A 22,606-nucleotide genomic window follows, 5' to 3' on the forward strand; every position below is an offset into this window, starting at 1 on the left:
AAGGGTACAACCCATTAGCACAAGCAATACTGGGAAAATACTACTGGTAATGTCTTTAGATCATGTCCATTCAAGAAGAGGTGCAACTTTTTAAAGAGCCATTTTCAGGTAAAGGAATGAACTATTTCCATGCATGATCATTAGGGGAGGAAATCATCCCCCAAAATATCTGTATTATATCAAATAAATTATTGATTCCCACCCAGTCAAATACATTATTTAAAGAATGCCTGGATTGTTTTTTTTCTCTCAGAGAGTACAAGAGCACTCAGACTCCTAGAAAAAGAAACAAAATTACAGACTACAACATACTGTAACACAAGATTATCTTTATTTCAAAATTGTACAAAGTATAAACATATAATTACACTGAAGTAAACCCTGCTCTTTAAGTATCTGAATACTTTAGCACTGATACCGTCATGAAAAAATACCTTTATTGTTCCTCATGAGGAAATTTTATCTGATGGAGCGATACATCATGAAATCAATTGTTGTACATCTGGGAAATTTACCAATGGAGCTCTCCTCCACAGGGGTGTACACTTTGATTTGCCTCATGTGAGTGTCTCTTCCATTTTGGTGATTCGCTAGAACAGCAATCTGGATCATAAAGGTGCGAATGGGCTTCTTGTGGGTATCTGTTAGAGGAACATGGATCCAGCCACTGGGTTCCACTAATTCCAGTTGCTGCCAAAAACAAGACAGAAGAGCAAAACATTCAGAAATAGTTCACATAATTAATATAAATTATCACATATTAAACCCATTTAATAAAGAAGTCTTGTTATTCAGATTTTAGTTACTTTTTCAAAATAATTTGAAATACGATAGTTGAATACTCATAGCTAATTTACTGCTCATGTAAATGTATACAAATTAATTTGGTTGTCCGCAGTTGTGTTTGCTTTTGCCTTTCAGAATTTATTCCTCATTTTATGCCCTTAAAATAAAAATCAATATAACAGAATACAGACTTCAATATACATTTAAGAAAGTAAAAGTGTAGCATTTGTACCTTCTTACTGAAGAACAATGGTCAAACATGCCAAAATATGCATTTTACATTGTTTTATCTAGGCACTCTAAAAAGTACAATATACTAGAGTGACTTATGTAGGAAACCAAATGCACACAAAGTTCTGGGCTTACAGAAATTCCTTAGATTGTTGGGGGGACTAGGGAAGAGGAAAAGGAAAGTGACAGAGGAAAAAACAGAAGATACCTCAAACTTCATCTCATGTATCATGACCAATTAATAATTGCTGCACAGCCATTAAATCACATTCTAATCACATTTGACTTGCCTTTGATACAACATACACAGTGTGATATCATGACTTTTTCTTTCGCAATTTTAATCCTACACAAACCAATGTCAAGGCAAGCAAAGAACAGCATATTTTTTAACTCTAAACCACATCACTGACACGAGAGACTGCTGAAATCACACTGGTTGCAATGCAGAGCATGGTAATGCTTTTGTTTAAAACTAACTGCCCAACTTCAAAGCACAGCTCAAAACACACATGGAAGAGCACACAAGTAAATAGAAGTCCTGCGGGGGGAAAAGAAAACAAAACACAAAACAATCGTCCACCAGCAAGTGGATTCACACAGCTAAGCAAATAAGAGTGCTGTTCTTAGCAGCTGAGTTCCCCTAAGGAAGATATATGTGCTTTGAGCAGCTCAAAATTCCCATCTGTCTCCCAAAAATACTGCATGGTACATCCTATCAAATGCCTTGTTTATGCTGAAGCTTTCAAAAGACCCATCTGAGAGCTACTGCTTCAGAGTCAGCAGACAACAACCCTGAGAAAACAACCTAATAAACAAGTAAAAAAGTTTGATGACTACTTTAGCTTAAAGTAGCAGAAAAAAAAAAATCTTTTACACCTCCACCTTAAAAAAAAGAACAAGGAAAAAACACCCAACAAATAACCACAACTCAAAACTCTCCACAGCTGCAGACTCTCCAACAAATTATTTCCAAGCATTAAATTCACTAAACCTTAGCAGCAAATCATTTCACTCTCGGAGCTAGACATTTCCACAAACACACAGTCACTTATTTGTTGTAGCACTGTCCCTTTCAAACAACTTTAATTTTTTTTTTTCCATAGGAAACTTTACGTCATGGCTGACTTTACAAGGGGATAAAAAATAGATGTCTTGTTGAAGCAGCTTTACAAAGGGGAAATTTATCACGGTGAGGTGGCAGTAAACAGCTTAAACAAGTATGCTTTCCATCTCATAGTAAACAGAGGAGGAGGATCCTCCTAACACTTTATTCAACTACTATTAAGGTCAAGTGACTGTGATTTTGAAGAGAACTACAAGGCTATTGCTAATTAAACTAGCATTTTAATATTATCCTCAGTGTTTACAAATTTTGACTGCTAATTCGAAGTGGAAAATTTGAGTTCAAGAGCTAAGACACTGAGACTTGTATGCTTAGATCAGTATGAAACAGATTAGTTAACACTAAGGAACTTTAAAAAAAAAGGTAGAAAAGATAAAAGTATGGCATATTTCCCAATGTTTTGTTTCATCCCTGATCAAAGGAGGTGGTTCTATGTTCAATTTACAGCAAGTTATTTTCCAGTCCTGCTACAAAGGCAACAAGTTTCTCCCCAAGTCTTTCTACAAAGATGGGACAAGTCATTCCTTCACCTGTAAAACTGGCAACTGAGGCATTAGGTTAATCAGACTAAAAGGTTCCCTGGCTCCAGATGTCAGACTTCACATACTCTGAGCTGGTTTTTACTGTCGTAAGTGGAATACAGGATTTTACAGGAGGTTTAGCTCCCACTTGCAGTTCTGCATTTCTGCAAAGGGATACAAGTCCTCAAGCTAGCCACAACACAGAGTCTGAGCAGCCACCTAGAACAGCCACTTGAGTGCCTCTTGCAGAAACACCAGGACTGAGCACAGACAGCACACTATTCATCAAGCACTACTGAACTGTCTTAGCCACAAAGACTTTTTTTTATTTCCCCAAATCTCAGCTTCCCTCACTCCACATTTTTCAACTTCCCTAACAGATGAATACACAACCTTTACTCATACAAATCCTGGACTCATCCTCAGAATAGGCCCCTTTCCCCATTCCAGTCAGTTGCCTCTTGGACAAAACACACAACACTTGTGATGAAGTTGGAGGCTAGAGTGTAATAAATGCAAATGTCAGACTTCAATGTTTGAAAAAAGTGAGCTCTTGATTTCTGCCCTCTAACTTTCCCGTACTGACATTTGAGATTTTTTTTTTTAATTGATGCTCACATAGTTCATTAAAACCTTGATACCCACTCAGCTACTGAGGTTTAAATGCAACAAAACCAAAACGAACACTCAGTAGAAAAGGAAGTATTGTTTTGCCAGTATGATACACACATTTTCTGTGACCAAAGGAATGGTATAAACCAGACACACACACTCTCCCAAATTCTTCTCCTCCACATCTGTCATGCTCTTTCAGATGAGTGAAACATTTTCTTTTTCCAGAGGGCCCAGGTCCGTCACCAGGGAGAAGGAACAGGACATGGGAACAGGCAGGGGTGATACAAGACACAATGCTGCCCACTCCTAGCTCAATGTCAGCACCCAGACCCAGCCGTCACAACTCCTAGCAGAAGTGGGATGAAATATGCAGCTCTACTCTGCCTGGAGCATTCCCAGTGTGAACAGAATCTAAAGGAAGCTTACTGTGAAGTTTTAAGAAATTCCTATTAAGCCCATGCAAATGGCAATCTTTCAAAGCCTTGTAAACTGGTCTGGAAATTTGGGTGGATTTTTACAGGGAGGCAAAAGGCACATCCTCAACACAAAGGCTGAACTATTGCCAAATTTCAAATCCTTGGTTTAGAGCTTGGGGGCACTGGAGCATCAAAGGAGGACACCAGAATATTCTCACACAAGCAAAACAGCATACTTTTCACTAGCCTTGTTCTTGGAACAGAACTGCTTTGCCTGAAACTTTCAAAAAATTCAACCCAAAGCAGATATCTCGCATGGAAAAATCTGTCTGAACTGGACTTTGGCAAAAGTCAAAGTAACCAAGAGTTAAGCCTTAAAATGGAAAGGGTCACACAACCTTAAGTACAGGTGGCACTGGCAGCTCCACTCATAATAAAATACTATACTTGAAATCCATTTCAGCTGACTTTGCCCAAAGTCAAGCTTGTTCTTTAAAAGCACAGACCACTGTATATACAAACAGACACACACACATACAGATATATTTATATTTCACCTCAACTCTACAGCATCAGTTCACTGTGAGCAAATACCAGATTAAGTTGCCTCCCATATTTTTAATCTTATGCATATCATTAAGACTCGGTCTTAAGATATGCATAATGATTTTTTACTTAATAGTAAAAAACTGTCTTCCAATAAATTTTTAAAAATCAGCTTTATTACTAATCACCTGAGTAAAACTAAAAATTCAAAATTTCTTTCTGTCATGTGTTTTTCTAGAAAAGTCTTTTTTTCAAAGAAAACATAAGAAGGAATCAGTGCAAGCTAAGTATTGGTAACTCAGGACAGTTCCTGGAGCTCTAGACTAATCTTACTGTACAATATACAAAAAACCCAGGGTTTGTGGCTTTTTTTTATTTGCTTCTAATACTATAAATTTTGTGACAATTGGAAAACAAGAAGACCATGAAAGTCAAAATAAAAGAACAAAGGGATAAAAATTGAAATGGAAAAATCACTCACTTGTCCTCGCTGCTATTATACTCCAGCTCTTCTCCTGCTTTCTCTCTGTTGCTTTCTTATTTTTCCTGTCCTCTGCACGCTACAGCTTTACCTATGGACGTATACTCCCAACTCCAGGAATCCAGATTATTTGGAAAGCCAAAGGAAAATTAATATTCTCAATGGAATTCTCCTCTCCAGCCTCTTTAACAGCCCTTTTTCTTCACTTTATTGTACAGTCCAGAGGTTCTAGAGAATTCCATACATATTTGGCAAGGCTACTATTGCAAGTAATGGGTGTCCTACCATAGGAGATGCAAACCACACAACAAAATAAAAATTAAAAAAAGAAAATAAGACCAAGGCAACTTGAGGCTACACTTCAGAGAGATGACTGAACACAAGACCAAAGCTTTTAGGAGGAAGCTTCTTCTACAATCATTAGCCTCCTTATAGGCTAGGAAGTTTTTTACCCAAAGAACACTTTTCCATAGTATTAATCCTACCTAAATTGAATATTGACCTCTCTTCCATACTTGGTGATATTTTGTTTACATTCTGTGGTGTCTGCAAACGGCATAAAATTCTAACTGCTATTCCTACTAGGGTTACAAATGCAACCCAAGTTTTTGGCTGTATTTACAATAGGCTAACATCCTTGAGATAAGACTTGATTTTTCCTGCCCTTTAAAGGTATCTTTTGTGAGAGAGAAAAAAACTCACTGTAAGTAGTTTCACATTTAGTGTAATTACAAACACATCCCAGATTTATACTAGACAGGGCTCCCAGCTCAGGGGAATAAATATATATAGGAGGAAAAAGCAGTTCATTTTCTCCCCCTGGGAAGCATGTGTAGAAGAGGACCTATGCACTGACAGAAAGCTGAGAATTCTTGCTGCCATCACAGCTTCAGCATGAAACATTGAGATGTTTGTACCTCATCAAATTTCCATTTCATCAACTTTACTACTAGATTCAAATGGCTGTGAAATCAAACAGCATTTAATTTTACTCCTTCTACTTTTCTCATAAAACTGTTAAAGCTGCCTTTTGTTTTAGTGACTCAGCCAACTATGAAATTAAAAGTAGTGGCTAGACTCTTCTTCACACATATAATTTTGTCTCTCTATGTGCTTAGCTAGTTCTTACAATACAGTTATTATAAAAACCTAAGCTTTTCAAAGCAGTGTTCTCAATAAATAATGTATTCTTCCAAGCAGCAGATCATAAAACTAAGTTTCAGGGAAAAGAAATGCTATGTTCAGAAATTAAATATTTATCAGTACACGAACTTTCCCATGTAGGAAAAGGATTTTTCCTGTTTAGCCATTGTTTTTCACAGCTATCCAAATATGTTTTCACAACAACTGGCAAGGAGAAAGAAGGCTGGCTTAACTTCCAAAATCATGTTTCCGTAACTGCCATGTCCTACCATTTAGTTACCAGGACTGAGAATCTGTGTGCTTCTGCATAATTCCAAGTATTTGAACTGTCAACACACGAAGTAGCAGAGCTTGGGCTTCAGCCATCACTTCACTTAGGAAGGAAGAGAACCAGTTAATAGCAGTGATGCACCAGTTCCAACAGAAAAAATGAAGCAGGTCCAAAAGAAACTTGGTGAGTTCCAAGTGAGCCAAAGGAGGGACACCACATTAGCAACTTAACAAGGAACACAGCAACAGGCTCAAAGGACCCACTGTGAACAGCACACTTGTGTTCTCGGATGAAGCAACGACCACCTAAGGAGGTGCCTCTGTGGTCTTAATCAGCCACCTCCTTAAACGGTCAAGAAATCTCATTTCAGTCCATTAGGCAAGAGAAGTTTTCCATTCTTTTAAACAGCAGTTCCTGAAGAGTCTAAAGGAGCACAGTCCATCCCCTCAGGAAGAATCAACTGTGGATTTGGGTACACAGGAGATCAGTTGCAGAATAAGCTGTATTAGAGAGTGAAACCTGCAAACACTAGAAGTTCCTATCTTTTAGTACCCTATTAGCTCTTTGTTAAAATAAAATGAAAGAAATGACCTTTGGGAAGACTGGGAAGGTTGAAAAGAGGTCCAAAAGATCCTTGCAACAAGTTTTATAGAACCTCCTTCACACTATTGTGCTCCAGTTTAAAACACTAAAAATTAATAAATGCCCAGGTGTTAGAAAGTTGTACGCAATTAAAAGAAAGACAACTAAACACACAAACCAAGCTGAAAAGAATATGTAGAAAAGGACGAAAAGTAAATCTAGAAAAGCAAATCCTTGATGGGTCAAGGATGCTCAAATACAGAGTGTTATAATGCCTTTCTAAATTTCCTGTTTGGATTACCTGAGCAGCCCAAATATGTTGGACAACATCAGTGGGTTGTGTCCCAGTTCTGCTTTCTGAAGGGAGCAGATGATGCCAATTGAGCCATGTATGATGCAACCTAAACTTCATTTGGCAGAATGACTTGCCAGCAAATTCATGAAATGGTCTCAGTGACTGGTCCATTTTGATATTCTTTAGAATTGGGTGTCCTGATTATCATTTCCCCATACAGTTAAAAAGGAACACTCTTATTTGGTTCTGCCAAGAAACCAACACAGTATCTTCTAAGATGCACACAGCTGATGCAGGCAGAATTTCAATATTACAACAGGAATAAAGTCAGGAAGAGCTGAGATTTAATCCATGGAATGGTTAACAGGGAAAGTCAGCTTTATGAATGCTCTCATAGTCTGTCTTTGAATTCTGCTGAAGTCAGATGAAGAACACATAAGAGGACAACAATCAAGTCTTAGACATGATGAGTGAGAGCCTTTGGTGAGTAAGAGCACACATATGCCTACAGTCAAATGGGGGAAATGGGGTACAGGGGCACACACTGCGGAATACCAAGAGCTTTAGGACATGGATTCACAGGAAAGCAGCTCTTTCAAAAAAAGCACCAAGTGATGAAGAATCCCACATAATGATGCCTGCAAAAGGGTCAAGTCTGTGCTGAACTGCCCACATATAAAACTCCTGACAGATGAAGTCATGGATGGCCTGGACACGTGTGGAGGGGCCCCTGTCCGTGGTACTTAAACAACCACCACCCTGCCCATCACAGTCCCACCTCTGCATCTGCTCACAGCACCTGCATAGTCAGGTACATCCAGCCTGACAGACAAATAAATAGCCTGACAAATGCTCAACCTCTGTGAAATTGTCAGCCACAACTGTCTGACTCAATTGCAATTTCAGAAAATATTGCCTGCTTGACTCCGGGTGGCAGGAAAAAAAAGCAAAAGGAAGGAAAAAAAATTGACAACAGTCTTTGAATACCTCATTCTCTAGAATGTGGCTGAAAACAGCTCTTCATTCTAGAAAATTTACCTGCATAAACCATCAGGAATTTGTCACAGACTGTTTACCAGAAAAATCTCTCTGAAAGAAACACTGTTCTCCCACTTGCTGTGTCATATGCACTTTTTTTTTAGTATGTTCTGTGAAGAACAAGAGATAGGAGCTCAACACTTATTACAAAAATACATACTTCAAGAGGTATATATTGCTTCAGAGAAGGACAAAAATGTTGAATAGTCTTGGACAGTTTGCTTTTCAGTCTCACGTTTTTGAAGTCCTATTGTTAAGTGAGGTCATTTGAACTTTCACATAACACTTTGTGCTGGACACACCCATAAATTAAAACTTGTTAGAGAAGGATTGCTATGCTGTGTATGCTTTAAGTGGCAGTCATCCACTGGAACTTCAGGAAAAAATAAAGAACCTTCTCCTGGTCCCTTTGAAAAGCAGAATGATCTAACCAGCAAATACAGAACGGCAATGCAGCCTGGAATGGTGTTTCATATGTGCAAGTATGGAATTAAGGCCTAAAACTCCAAAGCAAACCTACTCACAGTAGTAAACTGTCTAAGTTTAGTTTAGGTATCAGCTAAAAGAGATTCCATCTTAACAGGAATCTGCTCCTCCAGAAGGAATACTGTCTCCAATTGAAATCAGCCACAACAGCTGTGAAATTTTGGATCTCTGATTCAAAGAAAAATGGGTATCATAACTCATTTAAGAAGCAATCAAGAGTGGAGGAAGGGAAGGCAAATACATCCTAAGTGCAGTATTGTGGTAGCATTTCTTTTCACAGAGAAAAGCAAGGCACAACTTCCCAAGAATATTTTCTGGGAATCACAGCAAGGAACCTCAGAGAAAGAAAAAACAATTCTTATCTCATTTGCTGCTCCTGTGTTGTGCCAAAGTAGAATGCAATATGGAGATTGTTTACCCAAAGTGATGGTGTTTTGTTTCCTTGGCCTATCAGGGCCAAGCACGTGTCCAGACTGTCGGTCAGCAGACACAAGATTTTGTCAGCAGTTGAGTGCTTGTGCACTTTCTGTTTAGAATAATAGAGTATAATAAAGTAATAGAATATAGTAATGCAGTGTGTAGTGCAATATAGTAATGTAGTGTAATATAATATAGAATAATATAGTATAATAAAGTAATTAATTAGCCTTCTGATATCAATGTAATCCTCCTCATCATTCTTCCCTTCGACGTTGGGGTCTCCCTGCTAACACAATACCGCACTACTCTCCTGCAGGGACCTAATCCCACTGCACAGCTGTCACAATCCACAGGAATGCCACACCTTTGCAAGGGCACTGCAACTCTGAGACGATTCCTGGTATCAGGGGAAATCCTTCACACCTACAGGAACCAGGAACGTGACTCCAGTATGAACTTGTTACCTCCCCTGAGCTTGGCAGACAGTACACTGAAGATGAAAAACCGACAAAAAAATTCTTGGCTGACAGTATCAAAAAACAGGTAATGCTGCCCAAAACAAGCTTTCTGCCTCAATTTGTCCGTTTCTGGTACATAGGTTGGGTAAAGTTTTAGTTGCAGACATACTGGAACAGACTGCATTTGGACGCTCTGGACTTAAAAATGAATGGCAGAAAATCCATAGTTTGCTGCATGTCTTTTCAAAGTTCCAGCATTTTGAAAGAAGAATGAGGGACTTTTTAAATATTTTTTTAAAACCAGGGTACTTTACAACTCAAATTATCAGTAGCTTAAGAGTATTATAGATGCAGATGTGAGAAAAGAAACAGTACATTTAAAAAACCAAAAACCAACCAAAAAATTACTATAAAATAGTAATTTTGTGCATATTGCACATTTACAAAGAATTGCAAATCTCCTTTAGTGAAAACAAATGTTTTATACTCTTAGGGAAGCACTTCAAATCGAAGTTTATCTCACTGCAATATTTCTTAATTTTACAGACAAGTAAGTAACTAAGGAGAAGTTCCCACGTGTACAAGGTAACTGTGTAGGGATACTTCTGAGTAGGAATCTGGCACATGATGACCAACCTGCTTTTGAACCCAGTAACTCAGTAACTTTTACCTGATCAGAAGCTTGAGAAAAAAAACAGCTGTCAAACATAACAAAAGCCACTACAACTTCCCATGTTCACTCAAACAAATAGTACCATCTGCATTCAGAAGTTTTTAGTCATAACACAAAATAGTGACAAAAGTATCAAAAAAAAAAACCCATCTGGTTAAGTATGTGGACTAAGGTTTTCATAACAACAGATATAGGGCACACAGTTTTTAAAAATTTCTTAGGAGAATACATTACTAGCACTTTTATTTAAGTTTGTATCTTAGTCATAAATTTGAATTCTCACCCCCAAACACTGAAAAGCCCTAAGATTTCCCTGTACTGAGATAGCAAAATCTTAGTCCTTCCCTTCAGAGCAGCATCCACCCAAAGGAAGGACATCACCTCCTACAACTTCCAGGTGAGTCAGGCTGCTCTCAGGTAAGAGAGTAGCACTTCACCTACTGAAGAGAGGCAGGGGAAACCAGCAATGAAAGAAGAGACTGCTACACAAAGGGACCAGAAACAGATTGAACTGGGGTAGTGGAACATTCTACTGCAAAGTCTGAACATATATTTAAAAAACTATTCTGACGCTCAGGTGAATTTGCATTACAAATGGAACTGCTGACTGAAGAATGGGACAAAGCAGCTGCCTTTTATGAAAGGCAACAGAACAGGCTGAACTTGATGATCTTAGAGGTCTTTTCCAACTTAAATGATTCTATGGTTAACACCACAGAATCTTCCAAGAAAGGGAGTGTAGACAGAATTTTCTATGAGCAAGAAACAAGTGCTTTGAACAATGGCAGTATACAAGAGGACCTTAAGGCAAATAAAATGAACACATTAAAACCTAGAAGATAGCAAAGCATAAAGGGAGAAGTCCTATGACTTTTTTTCAAACTATAACTGCTGGGTACAAGCAGGAATAATATAAATGTATACTATGGGTGCACTGCATAAATTGTTTGAAAATGGAAGTTAAGGCTGGAAAACATTTCTGGGAAATAACTAATTTTACAAAGGGGCAGAAATTTGCAAATTCAATGAAAACTGTATTGCAGATGTCTGCAGTTCCCATTTCTCCTACATACATAATGGAATGATACTATGTTTGTGTGAAAGTGCAAAAAAAAAAACCCCAGGTCATAATTTACCTTGAAAATTGTTTAGCCATATCCAGGAAATATGTCTAGACATAGCTACAGTTAAATTATACAAAGCAAGTATTTGAAAAAAAAAATTGTGCAAGGAATATTAAAGATTTAAGTCCCTGAAAACCAGCCACACTGAGTTAATTCTCTATCAAACCATCTCAAATAACTTAGCGGCAATAACCTAGTGACCACATTTCATGCCATGCACTTTGCATCCCAGAGAATGCAGAAAATTAATATGGGAAATGAACAAATGCAAAAAAAATAATAATATCATGATATTTAAAGAAAGTCCATAGTAGTAGCAGCCAGCTGCTAGCTCTCAAGCACTCTTTATAGGTGAGGGGAAGAAAGTACATAAAACCCAAAAAAATCTCATTCCTCTCACTGAGAAGGGCTATTACTACACATTGAAGAGAACTAGATTTCTGATCTACTAGAAGACAAGCTCATAAAACTGCATGGCTCTAACTTTTCACCTGTTGCACAAGACTGTAGTTCCTGAGCAACTTCGTTTGTCAGGAAAAGACTGGAACAAATTATACCAAATTTGTTTGGTGCTACCAAATTAAAAAAACCCTACTTATTCTTTACTAGCAAGAGGACAAGTTGTTGATTTAAGACACAAAAAGCACTGGGATTAAGAGAAAGCATTTCTCCTGCTTTCAAAGGAGTGGCTTGTTTCTGAGAATTACAGAGGGTTACCTTTCCCAAAAAGTAAGGAATTTAAAATCTCCGTAAATAGTCCACAAATCCTGCAGAAGTACAGTATGCAAACATTTCTGTGTCTGGATAAGGACTCCATGGATACCCAGTAAAGGCAAAGTAGGGTAAAACCTGATAAAACTTCAAGATTACTCAAGTGTGTTGTAGCACACAATAAGCAAATGCAGAGTAGCATTTCACAGGACACAGAGCGTAATGCTCAGCTTGAGGAATATTTACTCATTGGAAACAAATCCAAAAGACTGTTGTGAAAACTATTTTGTGCAAATTTAAAATGCAATGCAGAGTCTCATCTCAGAAAGATCTCAAATTCATAAACATGTCTCACTGGAGATATATTTTCATACAAATGAACTTTAAAAGAGAAGAAATATATCTGTCAGAGGTTCAGCTGGATAGTTTTATGTGAGCCAGAATACACTTCCATAAATTTGCAAAGCTGGAATCAGAACTGTTGCCCAATGGAAGCATTTAATTTTACATCTAAACAGAATTTCTTTAATGTACTGGAACAAATGCAGTAGAGCTTTTATTTTTGCTTGTGTTTTCTTACAAATCAATAAGAAGGCGTGTCCAAAGAAAACCCACAAGGCTTTTAACTCTTGTTTTATGTGGAGGCCAGACTTGAGACTCTGCTTCTTCCCATCTACATGAATTTTATTTCTAGACTTTTTTTTCTGGGAGTCAAAGGTCCCTCAAGTTACCACTCACTCAAAAAATATACAATTCAAAAAGATATTCAGTGGTGCTATGAACAGTCCCTTGCTGCAACGGCATTTCTGCTACAAACAGCATCTGGATTAGCCTTAGTGCTATATCCTACAGACCAAGAAAACGAGCTCTTCACCATCACTTGTGTAAGAATCAAAATAAAATTACATCCTAAGTAGGCTCCTGAAAAATGAGGGGGCAGTGGAAAACAAAGCATGAGAATAAGTTAATTAAAAACTTGTTTACCAGCAGGCCTGCTATGTCCTCTAGAGCTACTGTGCGGTGTCATCTTACTGCTTAGCAAAGTGCAGTCAACAACAAGCAGATGGAATTGGATTGCAAATCTATGTGACTTGCTGTACATCTACTGTGGCTACATATGCCCTTCTGCTTAATTTATTTCTGCTATGCAAGTAAATCTTTTAACTCCTCATGACAGCATAAAGAAATAGAAGAAAGCCCAGTAATTCCACAACAGAAGTTCCTACCCCAGCAGTGCCAGATTTACCAAAAGCTGATTTATGAAAACCTCTATTGCAAATGGTGACCATCATAATCACAACAGAGACCTGGTCAAGGAGAGGGAAGTCTGCTTCAAAATTTTACGACATCGTTTCTTCTTCTTCAGTATCATCTGATACTGAATTGCAACTTTTTTTGAAACAATGAAAAAATAAAACATGATTTGATTTTTACCTTACTAAGTAACAGATTAATCTCAACTAAGAGAAACAAATCAGAGTTTTCTGCATTTGTTAGTAAAAATAATCCAAAATATCCTTCATACTCACAGTTGAATTTGATCTCTGACAAATACAGAGATAAACAATAATTTAAATAATAATTTAAATAATAATTTAAAAAGACGTATTAGGGGCTATGCCACATGGTTCACTCTAAACTGTGACTGAAAACAGCATTCATAAAAAGCTTAAATAAAAACTGTATTTGATAACATTCCTTTGACGTGAGACATAAAACACTCCAGAATTCATTCTGAAATAAAATAGGACTGTTAGATAAACCTACTTTAGGAATTGGATGAAGGCAGCTAGAGAGTACAGGCCCTCAAGCCAGACACATATGATACATTATTATTCTCACTCCACCCTCTCCTGTGTGTTCGCACGGAAAATGGAAAAAGCCTGGCAAAGGTTTTTCCGATTCAAACACATGATCTCGGTTATCTTATGACAGGTTAAGACAGAGAACAGCCCTCAGAAAGAAATAAATTTATACTTCATATCTATAGAAACATTTCCATGCAGTACTTGAGATAAGGAACGGGATAACACCACATTCAATCCCTTCCCACCCAATAAAACTTAGCAAAGAATTGAATGTAGACCCTGCGTAGCAGTGTTCTCATGAAAGCCACACACAGACATGTGATCCCTGACCAAAATAACATCGCAGTAATCCCAGGAGCAAGATCTCCCTCTGGAAAGAACTACCATGGGGGCAGCTCTGAAGCAGCTGAGTCTTACAGTCCAGAACCCTGGATTTGTTCTAGATCTCTACCACCTGCCAGGTAGCATTTTCTTCTGAACACTGAGGATTGCTTTAATTTACCACATCAACAGAATTCCTTTCAGAACTACTTTCCTAGTGACACTGAATAATCTCAGCTTTCCACTAGCATGTTAGGCTTCAGAATGAAAAGCAAAAAAAAAAAAAAGGCTGATGGTAATTATAAAATCCCCCCATATACCTAGACAGAATACACTTGTCCCTTTATTTCTACCTGAATTTATGGAAATTTTTGGTTGTTTCTTTTTATGCTGACCTGACAAACCATGGCACATCCAGTGCATTTAATGGATTTGTTTTGGGTTTTTTTTAATCCTAATTAATAGCAATACCTGATAACTTTGCCACCAAGGTAGCATGTACTAGAAATAGCCAAGTGTGACTACATTTGTACGGATGCAAATAAAGGTATTATAAAATGAAAGCCACACGTACAGAGAATAATAAGTGGTGGGCAAACTGGCTCCTAATTTCTTCTAAATTGGAGCCACTTCCTCCCTCCACCCAGCTGCCAAACTCCTGGTTTGGCACAGGGTGGTGAACACAGTCACAGGAGGTTTCCAGCTGCTGGTGCCTACAAGTTGTTCAAGTGAAACAGAAAATGAGGTGTGCTGTGCCAGCTGACCAGCACCAGTCGGGATGACAGCATAAAAGTTTCTTAGGTATCCAAGAAAATTCTGATTCCTTTCATATCTTTTCTTATGCTTAAACCAAATTAAATGTTGACTGCTAGCTTTACTCTTTGGAGGATTTTAATACTATGTTAGTAGCAGCACCCAGAGGGATCAGAACCAGTCTTGGGTTTGACCTTACTGCATGTGTTTAGCACTTCTTAATTTTTGAAAAGATCTAGTGCTCCCTCCAAGGATTACTCTTCACAGTGAAGTCTATGAAGACAATCAGGTAAATCAAAGATGATTGTTTATAATTCACTGACTTTATCCTCTCAATCGTATTTCACAGTGCAGAAAAAAATTGCTTAAAGGCAAGAAGTTTCCCAGTGGTGAGCAACCTCTCCAGAATGAGGAAAGCAGGAATGAGTGAGCAGCATCTTACTGTCAGCTTTGACACAACTTTAAGGATGTTTTTACATCCTTTAAGCAAAAGATGGTGGTGTGACTCCCACAACGTTTTCACATTTGGAATCCAAAACCAGAGGAGATAATTTTGGATTACTCAGGCCTAGGCAACTTATAGAATGGGAAAGAGCATGTCTATAGAATGTGGTAGGGTAGAAGAAGAAAAATGAGATCCAGAAACAGTTCTTTATTTAACAATTCCAATGCAGTATGCAGGGCCCTTTACTACAGAAAAATATAATTTCTCTTCCAAATACAGGTCTGCTGCACTTTTCCAAGATCTCCTTCCTAACATGCTGCCTTCTTGAGATCAAAGAAGCATCCCTTGTTTCACACACTTTCTTCAATGGTACCCATCTCCTTGCTCTGCTAACTAACTGCAAGGTCAGATGACTAGAGGCCACTTCCCCAAAAGCCAATAAATGATACAGCCAGCCAACAAAGATTTTCATTTTCCCTAGTTCAAACCTTGAAACCTTATGTGACCAGGAACTCCTTCAAACACCCAAGTAAAAAGCTTCATTAAACAGTTACCTAGCAGGGTCTCCATCCTTCTGTCCAAGTGCAGAGAGATCAAACACAAGAGATAAAGTAGATGTTGCTACATGATCCAGTTTGCAAGTGCACAGTATCACATGTTTTGTAAACCACAGTTCAAATTAATTCTGATCAGCTGAGGGGGTTCACCGTGACTGAGCACCATGAAGATGTTCTAGATAAGCATCACACTGACACCCACCACAAGCTGTAATGCTGGAGGTACTTGGATGTTTTAAAATGTTAACTAGACACCACACTTGCATCAAAAAAGGAGGAGGAAGGAAGGGAAGGGGTTAAATATTGAAGTAGGGATACCAACTACATGAGTGTCTTCTGTCATGCTGTCACCTCCCCCTCCATCCACCCACCTTATTCCTCACTCCCATGTTCAGTCTCAGAGAGACTGCTTAAATTAAGAGAAGAGCACCCAGATCTTTCTTGCTACGGTTTTTATGTTGCTAAATCCCTGCTTGCTTCTCTTCCGAAACATTCATGATTATCTGCAAGAATTATCTAGTGAGCCTACACTGGTAAACTGTAATTAGAAATCCCTACAAACTTTGAAAAACCATTGACCAACAAGTATCCCAGTGCACTCTCCAAACATAGAACCTTTATTCCAACAGGAACTTCCAGTAAAAAATGATGTGTGAACAGCAGACACTGATGTTCACACAAGCTTACTGCATACAACCCAGCAGGCGATTTTTCTGGTTTTTTTGGATTATGCCCCGGAGGTGCTGGCACAATGGAATTTCAATACCATAACTGCTTGTTTCTCTGTGTGCCAGCCTCTGAAATAACAGGTAAAAATAAAAAAAATACACATAAAACAAACATTCTATTTTTTAAAATTACAGGAATCACAAAATGAAATGTTTTTAATTCTCTAGTTCAAACGATGTAATTTATAACCATGACACAAATAGAGAAGAAGCACAAAAGAAGGGAAAATACAGAAATAACATAACGTTCCCAAGGTTCAGTTTACAAGGACCTCACACAAAGTTTTTTTTTTTTTGCAACTCTTACTAGAAACAGTATTATTTGCTAAAAATGCAGTAGCTGCCAAAAGCTATGATCCATCTAAAGCAAACATGTTTAAGATGGAAATAGAGTGTTAATGCTGAAGAAAGACAGAATTGAGTATACAAGTTTTCTTTTTAAATTGTGGAAGCAACTCCAGTACAGAGTTAAGTTTGTTTTTCATCTTCCTGAGCAAAAATTGATTGCATTTGCAGATAAGCACCTAAATTAGAGAGAAGTGCATTAAGACAATAACAGAAGTAATCAAATTTCAAACTTTCTAATTAAACCTCTTTTTCCTGCAGAAGGTTATTGGGAATTCAACACTAGTCTTGGTTCACATGATAGAACAATGGGAAAATTTTCCGAATGGTTGAACGCTAACCCTGACAAGTGTGGAGAGCCAACTACAATACATTATATGGTAGCATAACCTGCCACCCACGTTGCTGAGAGAACAGCTTTCAAACACATGCACCGAGCTGTAAAACCACAAAATCCCTTATTACACATTGTCCCTTACTTAAGGTGAAATACACTATTCCCCCACGCCTCCTTTTACAAATCTTGGTGGGTTTTTTTTAAACCTCCATCTCTGAAGTTTATTTAGCAGCTAACTAGACCATTTTTCAGACTTTATTTTCCAAATGCCATTTTTCCTGTTTTGTTTTCTAACCAAAATAAAATCATGTTTTTATAGTACACAGTGAAGCCTGTTGTGTCTTTCACTGTTGTTTTTTTTTTTTTAATACTACTTCCACCTGTGTGACATTATCCAAACTTTTAAAAGGAAATGTCTGATATATGACTAATTCACTTGTGAAGACTTATTTCTGGAGTGAAATATTTTCCTTTTTTCAATGGGAAGATACATGACTCATCACTGGGTAAAGTAAAAAAATGGTTCCATCGTGCTTTTTATTGGAAGATCAGATATTCTAATATTTACTGCCATTCTTTTCCACTGTTATGCAATCCGAATATATTCAAAAAGATAAACTGCCACAGCCTGTGTGGTTACAGACACTGGCATTCATGGAAGTCAACCATTGCTGCAGAATGACAAACACACTCCACCCTCATTACAACATGCTGTAGTTACCAGCCAAACACCTTTGCCTTTTCTGAAAAGGCTGCATTATAATAAAAGCAGACCAGCAAAACAAATTATACAGGGGGACCCAAGGGATGGTAAAAGTAGTAACAACTGGTAGAAAGCATAACTCTGAATATGGAAAGTGAGCTACTTAATGACTTGAGGAATGCATACAGCCTCACACTGCAAAAGGAGCCCACTGAAAACTGCTGGTATGTACAACTCTCTTGGTTAATGATTCCCCCCTCCTGCCCCCTCCCGCTGCACATGTCTGCTGCCTGAATCATTGCATTCCAAGATAGTTAGAGGATATACACAGTTTCTTCAGGGGTTTTCAGTTGCAACTTCGCTGGCAATGGGAATTTTATTTGCAAATGTTTCTATTCTACTGACAAGGTCAATTAGTCCAACGAACTATTGGTTGTTCTGTCTGATAGCTCTGTGTATTTATTCAAGCAAGCACTTTTATAACCCACAATTGAATGCAGACAGTTACCCTTGTAAACACGACTGTCCACTGGGATTTTCACTACATTTTGAGCATGTAAAAGAAAAACATGCTTTTCTTCCCTCGGCCTGATAGCACATAAGTTTGATTACAACTTGGAAATTTCAGGCAGTGAAGGGTATGGGGGCTACTGTTTTAAATAGATATGATCTATGATCACATCTACATATCATCAATATACATATCTGGACCAATTCCTAGAAGCTAAAGAACACAGAAATTTGACTGATCACTCCAAGAGCTTTAAAAATTTGGTCATGTTATCAAACGAAGAAAGATCAGCATATCTGCTGTATCCAGGCATTAAAAAGAAAAAGCCATGGTTTAAAAGAAACAAGTTATATGTAGGGCTAAAGGCTACAAAAAGTGTTTTCCCAAAAGCCAGAAGCACAATTTGTGCATGTGTATGTGTGTGTGCATAAATCAGCTGCAGAAGTTGGTAGAGTTAAAAATAAAATTAGGAGAAAAAAGAAGACTATTCCACAGCTCCAGCTAGAACTTTTGTACATGAGCAGCATGGCCATGCCAGTGGCGAAATGTGCAAAGAGGAAAAATGACAGACCCTACTCTCACAGAACTTTTATTAACATATACATGTGTTCCCTTCACCATACAGGTACTCCCTTTGTAACAGTATCTTCTTGTGAAAAAGAGATCTTTCATTTATACTCATTAGGAATGGTAAAGCAGTTGGCCTGTCAGTACACTGATCTCCATTTTTGAAGACTTCCCTGCATAAATCTTTCAGGTATATAGAGAAGGTAAGAAACTATCAAGGAAAATCAGCAGTTTTTCCCCTAACTAATACAATTACTACTCTACAACAGTAGTACTATACTACATACTTCAAAAGAGTGCTAGAGAATATGTTCACCAGAATTTGCAGTTGGTTTTCAATATAAAAAGTCTAAGCATCTGGCTCCTTCCCCTCACACACAGGGGAACCTGCTCATGTCCAAAAAGAGAATTTGTTTAAAGTACTGTAATTAGAATACAATAGCGAAAGCTGCATTAAAGCCAATTTAAAACTCTCCCATCATGCTGGAGGACAGTTTACCTGCACTGATAACACACAGTTTTAAAAATCTGGATTTTTAAGCCAATATTACCAGAAAGATTTTTACAGAAGTAAAATATTTAAAAAACAAAGATTTGGGGGAAATCTTTGTAAATCCTCCTACGAGAACTTCATGCACAGAAAAGAGATGAAACGAGGTAATCAAACACTTGCTACAGGAAGAAAAGGTGGTGGTGTGACCTAATTGTGGCCTTCCAGTACCTAAGGGAGCCTACAAAAAAGAGGAACAGAGACATTTTACAAGGGCATGTAATGATAGGACAAGAGGGAATGGTGTAAAACTAAGGTTTAGATTAGATATTAGCAAGAAATTCTTTACTGTGAGGGTGTTGATTTTCCAATTTATTTTCTATAGTGGAATTTAAATGAATAATCATGAAAAAGGCTGTAAGTGCAAGAGAGGTTTTCACTCATATGTAACACTCAGTGCTTCCACCAGTTCCTAGGCTCTCTGTACTTGAGTTCCCTTGAGGAAAGCTCTGTACTTCATCAACTTCCTGCCTTCCATAGAGCTGTTGCCACATTGTTTCACATGGCTTTTCCTCTGCTTCAGAGAGTAAAGTCAGACTGACAGAATTAAAAATACAGGGCCTCTTTAAGGTACCCTTGCCTAATTGAGCCCTTCTGGGGCAAGAAAAGGTTCCTTCATAGATTTGTTTCTGAATGCTAGACACAAAAGAAAAAATATCTTTTGTATGCAACATGCACCACAGCATAAAAACCATGTTTAGTTTTCCTCTACAGAAGAGATGCTTATTTCTCTTAAAATATTACTTCATAACAAGATAAAAATGCTTAACAATTTTATAGTGTGTGGGCCAAAATAATTGTCCATTGTTCTACTAGCTCTAAAGTGGGCCTCCCTATTTGTATACACACATTTCATATGCATAAAAGGCTATTTCAATACCTGCACTTCTCATGACTGCACAGTAAGCTCTGCTCTGATGTCTTACCATTCTACAGTATCAAAGGGCAAGAAAATTGTAATCCTGTTCATAATTTCCACAGTTTGAAGCATATATTAGTTATTTCCATAAACATATGCACGATGAAAAGGTCATATCACCTACAGTGATGATGATATTGGCAAGGAACAGTGATGTTACATCATTTAATTTGCCTTCCTTTTGTAAAGATGAATTCATATGAACATCTCAGCTGGGGATTCACAAAATATCCTCTGCTGGAAGGTGGAAATTTGTACAGAGTATAAATGGAAATAACCTTTTTTCTGAAATTTGATTCCTACCCATGACAAGGCTTAATAAGTAACCAATGCCAGTGGAGCATTCTACTGCCCTGCTTTGCAGATTTCCACCACCAGTAAACTTTAGATGTACGGAGCAGTTCATCTGTGTGCATCCTGATGAAACAAATCCATACTCAGCCATCACTAACAGCAAGATAACAATCAAAATGAACAACTGGTGTGATGATTGTGTTTACAGAACATCCTAGAGACAGAGAGGAAAGAATGAAATTCTATAAAACTAAAGTTTACTCAGTCTTTTCAGTCATCAAGAGTAGTTTGCAGAAAGCAGACTGACTATTTTTAATTGACATTCTGAACCCAAGGAATAATTAGGGGTCAGAAATGCCTTTTTTCTTGAATGGAACACAGAACACAGAGGAATGGTTTCTAGCCGAAGTACCTGAAGCTTAGTCAGGAATCTAAAGGAGTAACAACTCAGTACTCCACGTTCAGTGGAAAGCAGTTTAAAATGCACCTTAGAGATGTTTGATTAGAGACTCACAAGAACACATTTTCTTGGTTGATTACCTCGCAACAGCCCTATGACGAGCCAGCATGTCCTCGCTCCTTGGGATCCAAGTCTACTCCACGTACAGAAAACAGGTGAAGATTGCTCACTGCTGGATTTCACAAAATGTCTGGCCAAGTCCAACTTCTTCACTACAGTCACCAGCACCAGAGGAGTAAAGGCACTACACTGGGGTCACTTCCTTAACTACCTCTTGGAAAAGCCTCCCAGCCTGGGCACTCCTCCAGCTGGTAATTCCCCTCTCTAGTGCATAATCTCTTCAAAAAGTAAAGAAGGAGCCCTGTCCGTGGTGCTCAGCCACAGCCCCATGCCACCAAGGAGGCTGCTGTGCTTGCACCCCGTTACAAAACACCAGGCAAGGCCAAAAGGGATAGAAGAGAAACTGAAAATAAACCAGACAGCAGTCCAAGGGAAAAGCAAACAAACAAACAAACAAACTCAAAAAAAAAAAAAACAAACCCTAAAACAAAGGCCTCATACTGCTGCAACAAAGATATATTAAAATTGAAGGGCTTTCACCTGAGTCTATGTAAAGATCCTACTTTATAGGCTGACAGCAGAAAACATTGTTAACTACAAGGTGTGTGTATATATATTATATATGGATTGTGACTATACCCTGAAATATCACCTGCACTTAGCATCAAAACACTTAATCTCCTTACAGCAAAATGAATTGCTGAACATCTAAATGTTTTGGATACAAATGCAATAAACAGGTGAGCATCACCTGACAAGACCAGAGATCCCTCACAGACAGCATTTCACTCATATCCTTTGCAGTGAGTTATTTTCATATCATGAAAAAGTGTAATAACTTAAATCATATCCTGAGGAGTCTGGATGCTGTTCCAAAAACGTCTCTACAGACTATCTGGTCCGTCCATACTGTTTGTACCATCATGTGGGAAAACTCCATGACTGCAAATGAGAAAATATTTGCTCTCCAAGCTGTGATACAATGGCACTTAAGTGCCATAGGAGAAGGCTGAGTGCACACATCTTAACTGCAGTGGGCAAGGGAATAATCCTCCCAGATTGCAAGGGCTGTTCTCACCCTTACAATGGGATACAAATGAGGGGGAAGAAATATTTTATTCTGAAAATAAATTCATTTTAGGTTCCAAACAAGATATGCCTACATACAAACTAAAGCTGATCTTATATTTGTGACAAAGTTTAGCACAACAGCATATTGCATTGTGCTGAAAATTAGACCATTAGGAAAGAAAACACATTCATTACACACTATGAGTTGGGCAAGCATCCATGAAAAAATATAAAATGCTTTAGCCTGATTTTCC

General features: G+C 38.0%; 1 protein-coding gene across 6 annotated transcripts in view; it reads right to left on the reverse strand.

Moving 5' to 3' along the window:
- Positions 1 to 309: 309 nt before the first annotated feature.
- ANAPC10 (anaphase promoting complex subunit 10) overlaps positions 310 to 22,606 on the reverse strand; it is a 33,567-nt gene continuing 11,270 nt past the window's right edge. For all 6 annotated transcript variants that reach the window (XM_041412182.1, XM_041412178.1, XM_041412181.1 and 3 more), the window contains one exon: positions 310 to 690. In XM_041412182.1, coding sequence (XP_041268116.1) covers positions 460 to 690 — 231 coding nt within the window. In that variant the 3' untranslated portion in view covers positions 310 to 459. The remainder of the gene's footprint in view (positions 691 to 22,606) is intronic.

Source organism: Onychostruthus taczanowskii, unplaced genomic scaffold, assembly GCF_017590055.1.
Source record: "Onychostruthus taczanowskii isolate IOZ18803 unplaced genomic scaffold, ASM1759005v1 scaffold38, whole genome shotgun sequence".
NCBI classification, from domain to species: Eukaryota; Metazoa; Chordata; class Aves; order Passeriformes; family Passeridae; genus Onychostruthus; species Onychostruthus taczanowskii.